The following is an 18,759-nucleotide window of genomic DNA, read 5'->3' on the forward strand; positions in this document are numbered from 1 at the left end:
TTAATAACAAGACCCTGCTTGCACCCAGGTGGTGGGAAAGCGGAAGTGTGTGCAGCCTGCCATGCCCTTTTCTCCAGGTGCTGAGCTGGTTAGATTTTGGCATGAATACAAAATTCCCAGTTGGTGCTGGGATATGCTGAGATGTATTCTTATCTTCCTGCTGTCCTTGTTTGCACTCCAAGTGCCTTCACTTCATATTCTCTTTGCAGCTGAAGGGATGGTTTAGCTTTCTGCCTGCTCAAACACATGCTACCAAAATTTGAAGGTGATTGGCAGCCAACAAGGAAGAAAGCAGCGATATTCAGGCTAGGACTGGGGGCCTTTGCGCCCCTGAATTAAAATGTGACTCCTTTGGTTAAGGGTGATTGTGGGTCTGGCTCCAGCATGATAGAACAGAGAGGTTCAATGTTTTTAATATTGAAAGTTGCTGAAGGAGGGCCTCCCCTGGTGGCGCAGGTGGTTGAGCGCTGCGCTGTGTAGCTGTCCGCAGCCTTTGCAGTGCTGGTTTGATCCCAGCTGGCCGGCGAGGGTCCCACATGGCGCCACAGACCTCTCCTGTCTCGCCCGCTGCTCCCCTCAGCAGTGTATTTCATCAGTCTGCCTGTTCTGTTCCCCACTCTGTCTCTGGTGAATCCTCTCACCCTCCCGCACATCTGGCCTGTACCCCGGTTCTTGTATAAAATAAATCTTTAAAAAAAATAAAGTTGCTGAAGGAGGTAATGAATTTAGTGTAAATAGAATATGGTGGATTTGGGGTCTACATATATTTGATTCACAGATTGATTTGAAAAAGATACTTTCTGTCCTGATGATGGAACTAGATAGGAAAGACAAGAAACGCCAAAGTAGTGGTGGGGATGACGTGGCCACATGAAAGTAACTGTTAGAAAACTTATTTAGAGTTAAGTAGATTAGCTGCCTCAGAAGAAATTTGATCCATGATTGAGTGGAGGATAATATGAGAACCTGTTTGGTTGGGATTAGAGGCTTGCTCCCCTGGTTTATGGCCTTTTGGCATTTGTCCCTAAGAATCTACATGTCTCCTCTTGGCGGTGGCTATAGAAAAGAGTTAACTAGGGGACCCAGTGTCTCATTTTTGCTTCTCTGTTTAGCATGTTGGAAGTAACTTGGGTATTCCAGAAGCTCAACAAGGCTGCTGGTATCACTCTTAGGTGACCCTGGAAGTATTGAGGACCTTTCTGAGGTGGGTGGGGGCCCCTGTCTGCTCTCTATAAACTGTCACTTCTGAGTGTAGCCTTTGATGGGCCTGATGCTGGGTAGCTATGTACAGCCTTCAACTTGGTCTCTTGCCTAAGGTGAGTAACTTTACTGCTGGCCAGTGGTAAAGAATACCAGCTTTGTTTCTTTCTTGGACTGCTTCTGAGGGGTAGGGTGGGAGTGGGGTAAGTTAATGTTTGGATGATTGAAATTCCAAGTCTACAATCCTTATCCCAAACCAGTGTATTTCAGAAAGCAGAATGTTTTTGCAATTCAGTGCATCTGGAGTATTTTGCACATAGTCCTAGTGGGGCCTGGGGCATATAATCAAAATATATATTTTGATGGAAAACATATGAATAGTCACCATAAGTGGAATAGGTAAAATCTGTAAATGGATTTAGTTCAGTACAAGTCATGCTTTGCTACCAAATGAGCTTTGAAAAAAACAGACTTTCAGTTTTTAGAGCTTTTAGATGTGGCAATTGCCAATAAAGGATTGTGGACCTGTAATTGTCAGTGGTTTTGCTTTTAATCAAATTGCTCCACAGGGGGGAAGGCACATTCTTGATGGATATTTCCTCGGAGGGGTTCTTCGATGAGGTATTGTGCAGGGAATGGACTCCTGGCCTTGTTCTTTTCAAAGCCCTGTCTTCCATTCTTCTTTTCTTCCTCTTGGCAGGAATTCAAGCAGGTGTCTTTCCTTAGTGATTTTCATCCATAGTACCCTTTCCTTCCAAATATATAGAAGACTCTGGTAGAACTGAAGAACCAAGTGCCAAAGGATATACACATGGCAAAGCTAACAAGTCCATAATGCAGATTAACTATTTATAAATGTTTTCCATAAGATAGGAACATACTCAGTTATTTCTTAAATCATATTATTAAATCACTGGAGGTGAAGGAACTCTGCAAATATGAGTTTCATTCTTTTTTCCATTCTTAATTCTGCTGAATGTCTTTGATCCCTGGAGTAGTTCAGGTCAAGGTCAAAAACATTCTGTGTGTTTGGCTCCCAGGAGTGGCTGAATCTCTTGTGGTGCTTGTTAAACATAAAGATTCCTGGAGTCTCAGACTTCTGGAATCAAAATTCCTAATGGGAATGCCTGGGAATTTGCATTCTTAACAAGCTCTGCTGGGGTTTCTTTGTCCCATTGGTTTGAGAACCAGTGCTTAGGTGAAGACAAAACTACCACAAGCTGCTGGTTTATGCAGGTCTAGGTCAAATTAAGTAGCATGGAACTGATTTGTCTCCTAGAAGGACAAGGTCTTTTTTATTAATTTCACCCAGGAGGGTAATAGAAGAGTAAAAATCACCCAGTCATGAAACAGACTGATCAAATGAAAGGGAGGTTTGGAGCCTGGGAGTGACAAAATTGATAGTGTTGCCAGATACATTTAGGATGCCCAGTTAAATTTGAATTGTAGATAAACAATGTGTAATGTGATATATAATACAATTATCTTCCCTGCAATATTAGGCTATACTTCCACTGAAACATTAGTCGTTGTTTATCTGCAATTCATATTAACTGGGCATCCTGTATTGTCATTAACTGCATCAGGCAATGTTGGGTATTGATTAACCCACCTTCCCCCATGGGAGACAAACCAGATGGCATTTGTCTACTTGTCCTGTGCTCAGAATCTATTTTCACTTGCCCTGTGTTAAACCCTTAGACTGGCTACTTGTGTTATATTGAAGTGGAAAAGTTGAACAACTGATTCTTGTACTTGAGTTTAAGGGGAAGTGTTCTAGAAGCTGAAAGGGCCTGAGAAAAGCTTTCTCCATCTCTTAGCCCTCCTATCATATCTTTCCCTCCCCCTGCCATCCAGATATAACACATGTTCGCCATACATATAGATGGATGGGTAAACACAAACATGTACTTTGGAAAACCACCTGCTTGCCTTTTAAATTTTTTCATTACATTTTTTGTGTTAGAGTTTGATTTTTTTATTAGTTGTTGTTATTATTATTTAAGTATTACTGACTTGCTATATCTAGCTTTTCTCTTGATAATCTTACTCAGTTCTTTTTCAATTGCAGATCTTTCTCCTGGCCTGCCCACCGTGCCGTGGAGCTACCATCATCTTCAAGTAAGTTTTGTCTGATAGCAAAGGATGATGGGCACATTGCTCTGCACACCTTGGACTTGCACAGTTTTGTCTCTTGGCTTCCCAGGGACAACAGTCTATGAGTTCTGAGTGAAACAGGGTGATGTGTGTAGAAATTTGACTTTTGGTGAGTCCTCACAAATCCTGTCAGTGACTCCTGGTGATGTGGCTTTTGGCCCAGGTATGTTCTCTTGGACAGCTTCTCCTGTTGCAAGAATCTTTCTGTTGTGCTCTTGCTGCTTTACTGAAATCATGGTTCTTCACTTTAAAGTGCTTTGTTCTTGTTTTATTATTTTTTATTTTTTTATTTTTCTGAAAGTGCAAATTAAAGTGAGGAAAGAAACCTATCACCTATTACAATTTCTGACTTTCTCAAAAATAGCAAACACCAAATCCATTAAACTGTATTGCGGGCAAATAGTGTTTATCTGAAGGCAAGTTGGCTTAAGTGAAATTCTCGAGTCCTGGAACCCTCATTTTAACCATGAGTTGTGACCATCTCACGTATCAAGCCTTTTATTACAGTTGTTAATGAGAAGCTAAATCGACCAAATTAATTTAATCTTTCTCCCTTCCCTGGCCCCCATTTTGGAGCTGTTCCCAAGCAATGTAATGGCCACAAGCCAGAGGGAGGGGACAGGAAGTAAAGAGCCCAGCAGATCCTTGGATAATTGAGAGTGGAACAAATGGCTTTCTGATTTACTTAAGTCATTCAAGTGTTAGGTAGGGGGAAAATATATCCCATTTGCTGCTTCAAATAGCTTCTTGGAATAGCCACTTAGTCTCTTGCCTTAGGTGAGTAACTTTCTGCTGGATGAGGGATAATGGATCCTGATTTCATAGATCTCAAACTTAGACAGCTCCTAAGCAGAAGGGGCATTTAACCCTGGTTCCATCCCTTGAGTTCCAAAATGAGCTCAATTTTTCAGTGTAATGTTTTTAAAGTAACATTTATTGGTTTTATTTCGTTACGATGAAAGTAACAATTTTCATTATAGAAAATGCAGGAACACATAGAGAAGAAAATAAACATTACCCTTAATTCTACCACTATTAGATAATTTTGGTTATTGCCTTTCTGTTTTTAATAAGCAGAGATCATATTTAGGTTTTTTTAGTCTATCTTTTCTAAATTTAACTCAATTCATGTATACATTATACACATAAAAAACACAAATATGATTGCTGGGCTTATTTTTTATACTGGTTCTATATTTTCTTTTCCTTGTTCTGTTTGACTCCTACCTCTGCTTTCCCTCACCACCCTTGCATATATTAGCAAACCAGTAGGTGGTCTGTGTTTTTCTCCATGCTCATTGGTGCACACTCACTCACATGCAGGTTTACAAAAACAGAATCTTGCATACACTTTCACACATCTCGCTTTTGTCACTCAAAAATATCTCGTGGAATCTGTTCATGAGATCTGTTGTTAAAGTGCTTATTCTTTTCAATGCTGCAAAATATTTCATGAATCCACAACAGTTTATTTAGGTATTTCCCTATTGATGAACATTTACATTCATTCTTTCTAGATATCTGCCACTACAATTAATGTAAAATGAAATAAGCATTCTTGTGCATATATGCATATATAAAGGACCAGCATATAAAGACATATGCACATACATATTTATCTATGTTTACACACACACATACATCTATGCACATTATATATATAACTGCTTATAGATAAATATACATATATACTTGGGTTAACAGAGATTTCCACATTACTTTATAAAAACAGACTGCTAAAATTTACTTTTCCCTTCTGTAGATAATAGAGATTATTTTCTTTATTCCTAACAACAGAAGGTGTTATGGTTCTTGTATAATTTCTCCAACTTAATGGATGTATTTCCTTGATTACTAATGAATTTCATATTATCTCAGTTTTTCTCTTTGAATTGTCTATTCCTTTTATCTCCCTATTATTCTATGAATTGTTAATATTTTTCTTAATTTGTAAGATTCCTTTGAGTAGTTAGGATATTAGTCTTTTGTGATTATTATGTTTCCCACATCTGTATGTATTGACTTTGTTAATGCTGTATTTTTGTACATAATTGTTTACATTTTTCATATCCAAATATGACTCTTTTTTAATAATTTCTGGATTTCTAGTCTGTTGAGATTATTTTCTTAAATATGGATAATAACTTGTACTAGTATAATATATTAAATAATTCCTACTTTTCCCTGTGAGCTGAGCTACCATCATGGTCATCTGTTAAACTTTTTATGTGCTAGAATCCATTATGGGTTGTCTATTCTGTTTCACCTACATGTCTATTTGTATTCTGTCAGGGGGGCAAAAATTTCCTTCTACCTTTCTAGGTTCTTTGGTTGGTCTAATAATTAAAATGACATCAGAAAGATTAGAGAAGAAAAAGAAGTGAAATTTCACATGTACAGGAACCCCACAAAGACTTGGGGCTATGTGATATCAGACAGTTGGGGTTTATTTGACATCCTGAACTAAGGTGAAAGGGGGCAGGGGTCTGGAAGTTCAAGGGGGCAAATACAATTTACAGAAAGGAGGAAGAGGAAATGTTTTGTAAACAAATTTTGCCATGCTATATGTATAGATGAAGGGACAGAGAGCGCGTTGAACAAACAGGCCTTACTATGTTCCCCCCATCCTAGCACATTTAACTTCTATTCTTTGTAGTTAAATCTGGTGATCACTCTTCTATCTAAATTATTCAGGTAGTTAAGGGTGAGGTAAAGAAAAGCCTTCCTGAGATTGTTGGTCCTAATTGCTTTTTGTTCAGATTGTTGGCCTTAATTGCTCTTAGCTCAAAACAGTCCATGTACCAAAGTGGTGTATTTTGGGGGCAGCCTATTCTGCTCCCCACAGTACACAGATCATATTGATTGATTACACTAGTCTAAAAAATGGTTTTCTTGGTTATTCTCGGACTTTTTTTTACATGCACATTTTAATATCACTTTCATCCAACTCATCCCCCTAACACCCCATCAATGTAATTTGAATTACATTAACTTTATATTTTTGAGACTTGAATTATTATAAGTTATATAGGTTTTAATATGAGAATATTTCTATCTACTCAAATCTTGATTTCATTTTTCAGTCAGATTTGTCCTTTTGTTCATATATACCCTATGCCTTTCTTGATATGTTTCTTCCTAAAGAATTAATAGAATTTTCAGAGTATTTTCCTCCTTTCCGATGTGCTTCTTGCTAAAATAGAAAAAGGTTATTGATTTAATTTTTTTTAAAGATTTATTTATTTATACAAGAACTGGGGTACAGGCCAGAGGCGCAGGAGGGTGAGAGAATTCACCAGAAACAGCGGGGAGCAGAACAGGCAGACGGACCAAAGACACTGCTGAGGGGAGCAGTGGGTGAGGCAGGCAAGGTCTGCCGAGCCATGTGGGTATCTCCCTGGTCAGCCGGGAATCGAACCCATGCTGCAGAGGCTGTGGACAGCTTCACAGCATGGTGCTCAACCAGCTGCGCCATGGGGGAGGCCCGGTTATTGATTTTAAAAAATAGTTCTCATATCCAGCTATCTTTTGAGGTTTTCCTGTTCATTTTATTTTAGTTGTAGCTCTTCTTTTCAATGGTAATACCAGTTATTCATTTTCTTTAGGTGCCTTTCTGTATTCTGTACTTTTGCTGTGATATATAATGTAGTTTTGCTAGAAACTCAAAGACAGACTTAAATAAAAATGGTGCTGGTGGGCCACTCTGTCCAAAATGGATTTTAAATGGAAATATTTTTATTTGTATTCCTCCATACTTGCTGTTAGTGTTCGTTAAAGAGATATTTTAAAGGAAATGGTTGCTATATTTTATCAAATATTTTGTCAGTGTCTATTGATCCATTTTTTTTTAATTTAAGTTTTTGATATAGTGAATTATGTCCATAGATTTTGTGGTTTTGAACTACTCTCACATTATTGCAAGTAACACTGCTAATCTTTGTATGTTATTCTTTTGATACATTGCCAGATTATATTTACCAATCTTTTTATTAAGAACCTTGCCTCAGGATTCATAAATGAAATCAGAGTAAATTTTTTTGGTATTCTTTTTAACATGGTCAAAGTTTCAACTTGGGTATATACAATGAACTGCTGAATGTTCTTCCTTTTCTCAGCACTGGAAGGAATCCTTTAGTGACCCTTGGAAATTGTATGTTTTTTAAAGATCAAATAAAACTCAATTGTGAAGTGCATCTGATCTAGATGCCTTTTGCAGGCGGTAGACCCTCAAGCATCTTTCCAGTGTCCTCTGTGGTAATTAATCTATTCAGTTCTTTTGGGATCAATTTTAGTCACTTGTATTTTGCTAGAAAATTACCCATTTCTTCTGAGTTGTCAAATTTATTGCCCCGAATTTAGTTGCAATGTAGTGTCCTCTTATTTTGTAAATTATAAAAATATGTCCTCATCTATACTCATGCCATCTTTCCTGGGCTTAATCTTACCTGCTTTTGCGTTCTCCTATTTTATATTTTAGTTAAGTTAGTAAGCACTGTGTCTATTTTTGGTTGCTTTCTAGAACCTGGTTTTGGATATACGTATACTTTTGACCTTATTATATTTTTTGTCCTTGATTTTTAGCTTTTTATCTTTGATTCCCCCTTCCTGTTTTTCTTCTAATCTCTAATTACAGGTTTCTATTCTGCTCTGCTCACTTAATGATATTATATGGTTTCCCCCATTTTATTACAAACCCTTCACCCACATCATTGTAAAATTGAATTTCATAATTTGAGATTATAATAATATATAATATAAAAATATAGCTGTAGTTGTAAAAAAAATGCAGAGAGATCCTATGTATACATTCCCTTATTCCCTTCAGTGAGATTCTATGTGTCCTTTACTTAGTTTCCTCCAGGGGTAACTCTTGTGATACTCAAGTACAATATTACAACCAGGGTATTGATATAGATATACTCAAGATACAGAACAAGTTTCATCACCATGAGGATTCTCCCGTTGCCCTTTTATAGCTACACCCACCACCCTCCAACACTATTCATGACTCCTGGCAACTAATCTGTTCTCCGTTCATACAAGCTTGTCATTTGAAGAATGTTGTAAAAGTGGACTCACGTTTTATGTCACTTTTGGATTTCCTTGGAGAGCCATGCACATTGTTATAACACACACCATTTTCATGGGTGCATATTATTCCAATCCACTGTGTGGAAATATCACATGCAGTGGGAAGTTAAAAATCAGTTTCTAATGTAGACAATTTTTAAAATAATAACTCTACATTATTGTAGCTTGTTATTGTCCTCAAAGTACTTTGTCTTAAATTATCTAATCTAATTAAACAATGCTGTGAGTTAGTACATTATCTATGCTACGAACAAAGCAATTGGGGCAAAGAGATATTAAATTACATGGCTAAAGATTACATAGTGGCAGACTCAGGGCCCTGGTCTTTTCCTGTGAGTGCTTATAATCACGTTTACTGTTTATGACTAGCTGTACTTAACATGGATTATCAGATTTAATTATTCCAACATACCTGTATGGGAAGTACAAACAGTATCCTCAGTTAGATCAAGAACACAGAGCCTCAGGAAATTTAACTAGCTTAAATGACTTGTACACAGTGCAGGTGGGGTTTGATCCAAGGTTTCTTTACTCCAGAGCCCATACTCCTTATTATAACCTTACTTTGAGTAAATATTTTCTGCTATTCTGTCATTATTTAAGGGGTCAAACACATGAAAGCATCCTATTTAAAATTCTGTAAATCTCAATATATAATAGATGGGCACTATCGCTTCTCGGCCTTTTGGCTAAGATCAAGTGTAGATGGGCACTGCTGTGTTCTTCATGCCAGTATGTTCTGTGGGTTTATTGACTACCACTTTACCCATCTCTTGCTTTCTCTACTGACTCTTTGCTGTGCCAGCCATGCATGAATTTGTCAGCTTCCCAGCTAAGCACAGGCTGGCGTGTTCTTCATGGAGGCATGCCCAGTCACTGCAGGAAAGGGGTATGGTATGCCTAGCAAGCTGTATACCCCATGCTGGGCAGGGGCTGGCAATTCTCTTGGGGTGGGGAAGGGGCAGAATTCTCCACAGGGTTTCCATGGTGCACTTGACAGGGAGGAATGATCGTTTTGGCAATATCCCAGAGTGCTTCATTTATGTGCCTGTCAGTTAACATATGATTTGCTAAGTCTGCTTCTGGAGAGTCTACCTCAGTGCAAAGCATGCATCCAGAATATGGAGCTAAGATTCTAAGGAGTTTCTACCTGGTCTCCCACCAGGGCAACCTTGGGTGTGGTGCTCTTTTGCTGACTGTGTCTCCAAGTACTACAATTCCAGCCTGGCAGCCTTTGTTTGGTCTTTGAAGTCTTTTCTTGGCATCTTATCTCTGTGATGTGCATATAGCAGTACCAGAGTTGTTGTGTTTCATGCAGTGCTGCTCTGTCTCTCTGAATCTGAGCCATTTTTTTTTTTTACTCATTTGACTGTTCTTACTGGTTCTTTCTTTTTAGAAGGTGCTTTCTTCTTTGTTAGTCCTAGTACCTTCAACATCCAAGCCACAGAATTCTTTCCCTTATTCAGGTTTGAGTAAAACCTTCTATATTTACTATCCTTCTACTAACATTGAAAAAAGTTACCTGTCTCAGTTACCTTTAGGGAAAATACTCAGTCCCATATTAAGGACCAGCCTGATTTGTGCAATAAGATTTGTGCAGTAAGATTCCCTTTTGGGGCCTCCCCGGTGGCACAGCGGTTGAGCGCTGCGTTGCGAAGCTGTCCGCAACCTCTGCAGCGCTGGTTCAATCCCCGGCTGCTCCCAGGCCACCGGAGGAGGGTCCCACATGGCGCGCAGACCTCTCCTGCTGCCCGCTGCTCCCCTCAGCAGTGTACTTCGGTCCTTCTGCCTGCTCTGCTCCCCACTCTGGCTCTGGTGAATTCTCTCACTCTCCCGCGCTTCTCACTGTACCCAGTACTTGTATCAATCAATCAATCTTGTATAAATAAATAAATAAATCCTAAAAAAAAAAAAAGATTCCCTTTTGAAGACAGAAGGAAAGGAAAGATGTCCAGATTGTCCCTAGCATCTCCCTTGTGACTTCTCTTTCTTTCTCATTTCCTGTTTTTTTCTTCTTCAAATTTCCCCTTCAAGTTTTTAAAATATTTAGCCTGTCAGTTCATCTAAAATTCATTTTGTGAATAGTATCAGGTTAGAATACAACTTCTATTTCCCCCCTAATTCTCATTTAATTGAGCACTACTTATTGCATAACTGTTTCCCTAGAATTATTGCTATTACATTTTCATCATAAGTAAATTCTCATATAGTACAAGGTTTATTTTTAGGACTCTTTGTACTATTCCATTGCGCTCTCTTTTGGATTTGGATTTTCCATCCATTTGATGTTCTTGTATTTGCAACATCCAGCATGCCAAATTTGTCTTTGTTGTTCATCTCAGCCTGCTACTTTACCCACGCTTTTTTCTTAGCCGGTCTCAACTATTTTTTTTCTTCCAAGTGACTTTAACATGTTTTTGTCAGATTCTCCCCCAAATTCTGATGGAAATTCGTTTAATTCAAAACTTTCATTAGTGTAGCCTTCATCCATGATTCATGCCTCATAGACCTCCCCCCAAAGCCATGGAATTTCCTAAGTATTGAGAGTGATCAAGGTGTCTTTTGTTATGTGAATGAGGTGAGTTTTGGAAGTACTTAAAGCTGGGACTGGTTGCCAGAAGAACCAACCTTGTGATTAGAGAGTGGAACTTTCAGTCCTACATGGTGACCTCCAGGAGGAGAGAAGTTAGGAAAGTTAATCAATCACCAGTGACCGATGAGTTAATCGATTATGGCTATGTAATGAAGCTTTCATAGAAACCCAAAAGTACAGGGTATGGAGAGCTTCATGGTTGATGGACACAGAAATTTAGGGTGAATGAGAGGCTTGTAGAGACATGGAAGCTCCATACCCTGCCCTGTGTATATTTTCCAATGGCTGTTTCTGAATTATGTTCTTTTATAATAGATTGGTAATTTAGTAAGTCAAATGTTTCTGAGTTCTATGAGTTGCACTAGGAAATTAATTTATTTCAAGAAAGGTGATCATGGGTACCTCTGTTTTACAGACAGTGGTCAGAAGTACAGATAAAAAGCAAGCTGGGCTTGCAACTAACCTCTGAATTAGGGGGTCATCCTAAAGACTGAGTCCTTTATCTATGGAATCTGATAATATCTTTGGGTAGACAGAGCAAAATTTAGTTGAAATCTCAGACACTCTTGGTTCTAGGAATTGCTTGTTGGAGTGGGGAATCCTTTCCCATCATTGGAACTTGATTGCAGAACACACCAAAATTAAATGGTTTATCCGTCCAGGATGAGACCTGGGATATTAACTTATTCAGGTTTGTTTTTATGTTTATTTGTACGTTTGTGTATCCCACATATTTCTCATGAAAGTCATTCCTGAACAGCTTGTAGTTTATGATTTTACTTTCAAACTGATTATCTTATTTCAAACTTATTACCAGTACAAATTTTTTTTTATATGTGTAAAGGCAGGACCTGGACACTGTGCAGGTTTTCTGATCCCATGCAGACCGGGTAAAGGAGGAGTCAGAGTCCTCAGTAGTTTTGCAGGTTTTTTATTTGGGGTTCACCAGGCATATGGCAGGCAGGGGTGCTGGCTGGGGGGCTGGGAGGCTGACAGGCCTCCCAGCCCCCAGCAAGTCTTCACTCTAACTGGACTCTCTGGCGTTCGTTCTGCTGCTTCTCGGCTTCTTTCGGCTTCTGCTTCAGCTTGTACTGCTGCTGCTGCTGCTGCTGCTGGCGTCCCTGTGACGCCACCCTTAAAAGCACAGTCTTAGCTCAGCTGAATCCCATCTACCCATGCCCACACCCTATTCCAGGTGCCCGCCATCAGGCATGCATTCAGGAAAAGGATCCATCATCTATCCTGATGGCGGAAGGGCAGAAAAGCCTGACATTTTCTTTAACCTACAGTCCACCCCCTCAGGGTTTTCTGCCATACAGTCTATACATATATATACAATTTTCTAAGCAAACAAACAATGCAGCCATGGCCCACAAAAGCAAATACATCAAATATAACAAAATACAACAGAACACAAATAAGTCCAGGCAGGGCACCAACCTAGTGCAAAAGACAATTATTGGTACCAGCAGATGAGCCACCAAATCTGCTGCCGAAGGCACTGCTCATACAAGGGAGGGGAATCACTCACGGCATCTACTATATCACACCAGGAGCCATCAGGCTTCCTGGCCTTCTCTGGCTGTAGTCTCGGCTACAAGGCACACACAGCATCCACCCCCAGGATGCACTAGCTCTGGGATTGGCAATTTTATTCTGTTGGGGGTAATCGCCAACCCTCAGGGTTTCTGTCTGCAGTCGCTCCAACACTCGGCCTTCACAGCCACCAATGCGACTCGCAGACCCCTGCACTCAAGCCAACCCTCTGCACAAGCAGATGGGTCGGGGATCCAAACTCTGCATTTGGCTTGGGCTCCACCCCAAGCCACGTTCCCCAACTGTCCCCCAAGGACAGGTTCCTCAGCTCCTCACCCTCACTCAAGAATGAGCAGGGCATCACCCACAGGTGATTTTATGAGACTCACAGGGCTTCAGCATACCCAGGCTCCTTAACAGCCGCTTAGGGCTTCTCAACTTAGCATCAGTACCAGCTTTTGCCTTCTTAGTTGGCTTTTCTCCTCCACCTGGCTGCTGGGCATAACAGGCTGCTTTTGGCCATCAAGGCCCACTGGCCACCACCAGATTCTCAAAAAAAAAACCATAACCTGCCAAGGTCCTCCGCCTTCTGGCGGGATTGTCAGTCCAAGTTTATCAGTCCATGTCCATTGGCCTCTCCCTGCGTCAGCAGCGGCCTGCTGCCTCAGGGGTCATTGGCTGGTCCTTTCCGGTGTCGTTGCCTGGTCCTCTCGGGCGTCTCCTCCATGCGAGGTCTCGTCCCACAGCTCCGGACTGTATACACTTTCTGTGCCGCCATGGCGCCTCCAGCGTCATCACAGGCAAACAGTCTGTTCTCCTTAGTCCCTCCAGGTCTTCGGAGGGCTCCAATACCCGTCTGCATGGATCCTGCCGACTTACGCCAATTGTAAAGGCAGGACCTGGACACTGTGCAGGTTTTCTGATCCCATGCAGACCGGGTAAAGGAGGAGTCAGAGTCCTCAGTAGTTTTGCAGGTTTTTTATTTGGGGTTCACCAGGTATATGGCAGGCAGGGATGCTGGCTGGGGGGCTGGGAGGCTGGCAGGCCTCCCAGCCCCCAGCAAGTCTTCACTCTATCTGGACTCTCTGGCGTTTGTTCTGCTGCTTCTCGGCTTCTTTCGGCTTCTGCTTCAGCTTGTGCTGCTGCTTCAGCTTGTGCTGCTGCTTCAGCTTGTGCTGCTGCTTCAGCTTGTGCTGCTGCTTCAGCTTGTGCTGCTGCTTCAGCTTGTGCTGCTGCTGCTGCTGCTTTAGCTTGTGCTGCTGCTGCTGCTTTAGCTTGTGCTGCTGCTGCTGCTTTAGCTTGTGCTGCTGCTGCTGCTTTAGCTTGTGCTGCTGCTGCTGCTGCTGCTGCTGTCCCCGTGACGCCGCCCTTAAAAGCACAGTCTTAGCTCAGCTGAATCCCATCTACCCATGCCCACACCCTATTCCAGGTGCCCGCCATCAGGCATGCATTCAGGAAAAGGATCCATCATCTATCCTGATGGCGGAAGGGCAGAAAAGCCTGACATTTTCTTTACCCTACAGTATGTATATTTTATATTTGGCCACCATGCTTCATTTGGATTATTTTGGAAACTAATTATGTTAATTCTCACATAACTTTTTAAAGAGTAAATCTTTTTCTCCTTCCTTATTTCAAGCCTAATTGTATTGGCTAGGACTTCCAGGACAATGTTAAATAATAGTGACACTAGCAGGAATTCTTGCCTTGCTTTTGGTGATTTAAATGGAAATGTTTCTAGTGTTGCACTGTTGACTATGATGTTGGCTGTTGGTTTATATTAGAAATCCTTTATATTTTTATTGTTTTACAATTGTATTAATTTTCATTGAAGTAACGTTGGTTTACAACACTATATATGATTTAGTTCACACCTCTTCTCATGTGTATTACTGTCCATACCTGCCAATGTAGGGAATTATCTTATTCTGACATTATAGAGTCCTTTTTTTAAAAAAAAATCAGGAATATTTGCTAAATTTAATGTTTTTTGGAACCTGTTTTGCGTTTCATTTGGATTTCCTCCTTTGACCGTCCCATCCTCACTTGATATATTAATAGATTTCCTAATAACCACCTGTAAGGCCAGGAATGGCCACAGAACAGGTTCTCTGATCCCATGCAGATCGGGTAAAGGAGGAGTCAGAGTCCTCAGTAGCTTTGCAGGTTTTTTATTGGGGTTCACCAGGCATATGGCAGGCAGGGGTGCTGGCTGGTGCCAGCCTCCCAGCCCCCAGCAAGTCTTCACTCTATCTGGGCTCTCTAGCGTTCGTTCTGCTGCTTCTCGGCTACTCTTTCGGCTTCTGCTTCAGCTTCTACTGCTGCTGCTGGTGTCCCCGTGACGCCACCCTTAAAAGCCCAGTCTCAGCCCAGGTGAATCCCATCTACGTATGCCCACACCCTGTTCCAGGTGCCCACTATCAGGCATGCATTCAGGACAAGGATCCATCATCTATCCTGATGGCGGAAGGGCAGAAAAGCCTGATATTTTCTTTACCCTACACCACCTTGTTGGATTTCTAACGCCAACATATCTTGGAGATTTGCTTTCCTTATTATGAATTTGATTGATTTTGCTCTCTGTCACCTCCAATATGAAATTTAATCTTGCTGCTACACTCTTAGTGTTTTTGTAATTCTTCCTTGCTTTGCTGAGCTCTTTTCACCCTAGCTTGTTGTCTTTCCTTCTCAATGTGTTTTATTCTGATGGTTTTCTGTATTTGTTCGATAAACTCCATATTTTCTCTCATTCTGCTGAGAATGCAACCAGTTATCTAAAATAGTTCTTCTGTCTCAAACACTAAATTCAGGCTGTTGTGCTTCTTCCAAGTCTTCAGAATGATATATATTTCCCTTGTGCTGCCAGAGGTTTTCATAGGTACCATATTGTCTGGGGAGTGTACATAATGCATATTTAAAGAAGGATCAGTGTATTCTTTGTGATAGCGTGTGTGGATTGCCTTTGACCATTCTCATATTCTCTTTGGTATTAGTTAGAACCTGTTTTCGGCTCCGGCGAACAGGTTGATATACATAGCTTCTAGCCTCTTTCCTCATGTCTAATAGCTGGACCCAAATGAAATCACCTGCTCCTACTACTAAGTTTTCTGATATAGCGAACAGATAAAGTATGTGAGAAATGATAACCTCCCACATGCACTGCAACCTGAGTTTTACTTTGTGAAGACTCCCACTCCCAGGACAGAATGCCAGTACCAGTGCCAGTTGCACCCTTTTAATTTGGGGAAATTGGAGTCTCTGAATGGATAATAGACCAGTTTTGATGTTCCTGATTTCTTTTGCCCTCAGTAGCCTTGTAATAGAAGCATGGCTGCCACTTTGTTGGTTAGTAGGTGGATTCTGGATTTCTAAGCCATGAGGCTAACTGATGGAAGGCAGTGTCTTCAATTTTCTTTTTTTTTTTTTAAGATTCATTTATTTATTTATACAAGCACTGGGTACAGTCAGAAGCGCGGGAGGGTGAGAGAATTTACCAGAGCCAGAGCTGGGAACAGGACAGGCAGACAGATGAAATACACTGCTGAAGAGAGCAGCAGGTGCGGCAGGAGAGGTTTGCGTGCCATGTGGGACCCTCGCCGTCGGCCGGGGATCGAACCGGCGCTGCAGAGGCTGCGGGCAGCTTAGCAGCCCAGCGCTCAACCGCTGCGCCATCAGGGGAGGCCCAGTGTCTTCAATTTTCTTTCAGGATTCTGGAGACTGGTACATGAATTGGCTACACATTGGTTCCCCTTCTTCCCCCAATTCAGCATCAAACTAACTGTTAACTGGAGATTTCTTCCAGTGAAATCAGTCCAAGATTTCAATGGTTGGGGGAGTTTATCTTTTTCTGTATCTTCATAGGTATTCTATTGAAAAGCTGGGAGAAGCTGATAGTGGCTGTTAGCCATGCACTATTTAAAACTAGAAATCCAATGTCTGTTTTGGTTTAGAGTAGAGATTGGCAACCTTTTTTTCTTAAAGGGCCAGATAGTAAATATTCTAGATGTTGTGGGCCATGTGATCTGTCTTAATTATGTAACTGTTGTAGCATGAAAGCAGCATACACAATAAACAAGTGAGTTTGGCTGTGTTCCAATAAAACTTTATTTACAAAACCAAAAGGAGCTCAGGTAAAAATTCTAGAGATGGCTGATGGTGAATGTAAATAATGCCACTGAACTATATACTTTAAAATGCTAAGATGATAAATTTTATGTTATCTATGTTTAGCACAGCAAAAAAAAAAGGCCCCAGAACATAGCAGGAGGACCATATTTCACTAACCTTGGGTTGAGAGCAACTAAATCAAGCCCAGAAAGAAAGGGAGGCAAAGAAGGGAGGCAAGGAAGGAGAAGAAAACTGCATGTGGACAGCAGGACAGTGATCTTGTGTTACTTTGGAAGTCAGGGGGACAGACCTTTCAATACCTTATTGGCAGTGGGGTTCTAGAAAGCTGTAATTCATCTTGGTGGCATCATCCCATTGTCTTTAGGGAGATAGATACAGAGTTCATAGATGCCCTTTTTGGCATAAGGATCAGTGCAGAAATTTTCAACTTCGAAGCTTGGGAAACCTCTGCAGCTGTCAGAAGTATTCGTATCAATGCAACTTTAAAAAGGCAGCCAGCCCTTCCATTTTGCTTAAAGTAGTACAGTTGGTGACTGGTGATGCTTCTTGTAGATGATTTGGTCTCTTCCCAAGGCTGGAAAATCCTAGCTTTTTAGTTACTAAGCACAACAGACTCACTAGATCAAAAATGAGCAGCCGCTGGTCTGAGTCAGCTGTTTCTGCACCTTCTTGCCAAAATTCTTGTGCCATCAGGACTCACTTGTTAGCGTGGACCCTTTGCATGTGGAAACAATGCTGCCCTTAGGGCTTTTCTCTCAGTGGTGTGGAGAGGATACTCCTTCCCAGCTCTGGTTTTGGCAGCCCCCAGCTTGACCCCATCCTGGAAAAAGCCTCACATCCCACCTGACTCTCCCATCTGCTCAGGGCATTTAATGATGTTTAATTTAATGTCTTGGAGCTGAATTGGCATGTCGTGTGCCATCTACATTATCCCCCCAAACCTAAAGCTGAAGCGAGGGCAAAGCCAAGATGTCTCCATTGCAGCTGATACTAACCTTGAGTTTAGAGCAATTAAATCATCAAGCACAGAAGGGAAGTGGGGGGGGGGAGAAGGGCAGGAGGGAAGGATGCCACCAGTCCCCTGAACTTCAGGCCTGTGTCTGGGAGCAGCCTTGGGCCGTGGAGGGTGCTTTGGTGTTTCCTGGTCTCTTTGTTGGGTCTGTTATCCAGGCCGAAGGAGGGTGTCATCATCCCGTGGGAGTAAGTACTCATCTCTCTAGGGTAAGGAATGACACAGTGCAGGTTTTCTAATATCCAGCAGACCGGGTGAAAGAGGAGTCAGTGGTTTTTGCAGGCCTTTTATTGGGGTTCAGCAGGCATATGGCAGGCAGGGGTGCTGGGGGGCCGGGAGGCTGGCAGGCCTCCCAGCCCCCAGCAGGTCTTCACTCTGGGCTCTCCAGCCTTCTCTCAGCTTCTGCTTCTCTTGCTTCTGTCTCGGCTTCTGCTGCTTCTTTCTCGGCTTCTCTTTCGGCTTCTGCTGGCGTCCCCGTGACTCTGCCCTTAAAAGCACAGTCTTAGCCCAGGTGAATCCCATCTACCTCTGCCCACACCCTACTCCGGGTTCCCGCCATCAGGCATGCATTCAGGACCGCAACGATCCATCATCTATCCTGATGGTGGGAGGGCAGAAAAGCCTGACATTTTTCCTTACCCTGTAATCCCCCATCCCAATCTCTATGAATCCGACCACCAGGGAAGGGTCTGAGTGCAGGCAGCCTCTTAGCTTCCAGCTTGCTCTTTGGGGTCCTGGCTGCTGTTTTTAGAAGGGGCAACATTCTTGGTTTCACAAGGGGCCGAGAGCCTCTCAGAGAAGCCAGCATTTGGGGGTTCTCTTTTCCCTGTACTGGGGTATTTTGAAGGAATGGATGAAGGAAAAGGGTAGGGTTATTAAGATTTATCCTGCTTTGAGCTGTGAGCACACAATTCAGCTGCCTGGTACACACCCACTGCTTAGTGTGCTTGGTTATCCAAGTGTGTGCTGCGAGGGTTGGGGACTCATGGGTGAGTCACTGAGTGGTGCTGTTTGAATGGCAGAGAACTCTCCCCCCACCCCA

General features: G+C 41.8%; 1 protein-coding gene across 3 annotated transcripts in view; it reads left to right on the plus strand.

Annotated features, from left to right (window-relative positions):
• TMEM164 (transmembrane protein 164) overlaps nt 1-18,759 on the plus strand; it is a gene marked incomplete at both ends in the record, with an annotated part of 153,427 nt that overhangs the window by 59,927 nt on the left and 74,741 nt on the right. For 2 of the 3 annotated variants that reach the window (XM_084258654.1, XM_084258655.1), the window contains one exon: nt 3,272-3,321. The exons of the other annotated variant lie outside the window; for it this stretch is intronic. In XM_084258654.1, the coding sequence (XP_084114780.1) occupies nt 3,272-3,321 (50 nt within the window). The remainder of the gene's footprint in view (nt 1-3,271; nt 3,322-18,759) is intronic. 3 annotated transcript variants of the gene reach the window in all.

This window comes from Talpa europaea (assembly GCF_964194135.1).
Source record: "Talpa europaea genome assembly, chromosome: X".
In the NCBI taxonomy this organism is placed as follows: Eukaryota; Metazoa; Chordata; class Mammalia; order Eulipotyphla; family Talpidae; genus Talpa; species Talpa europaea.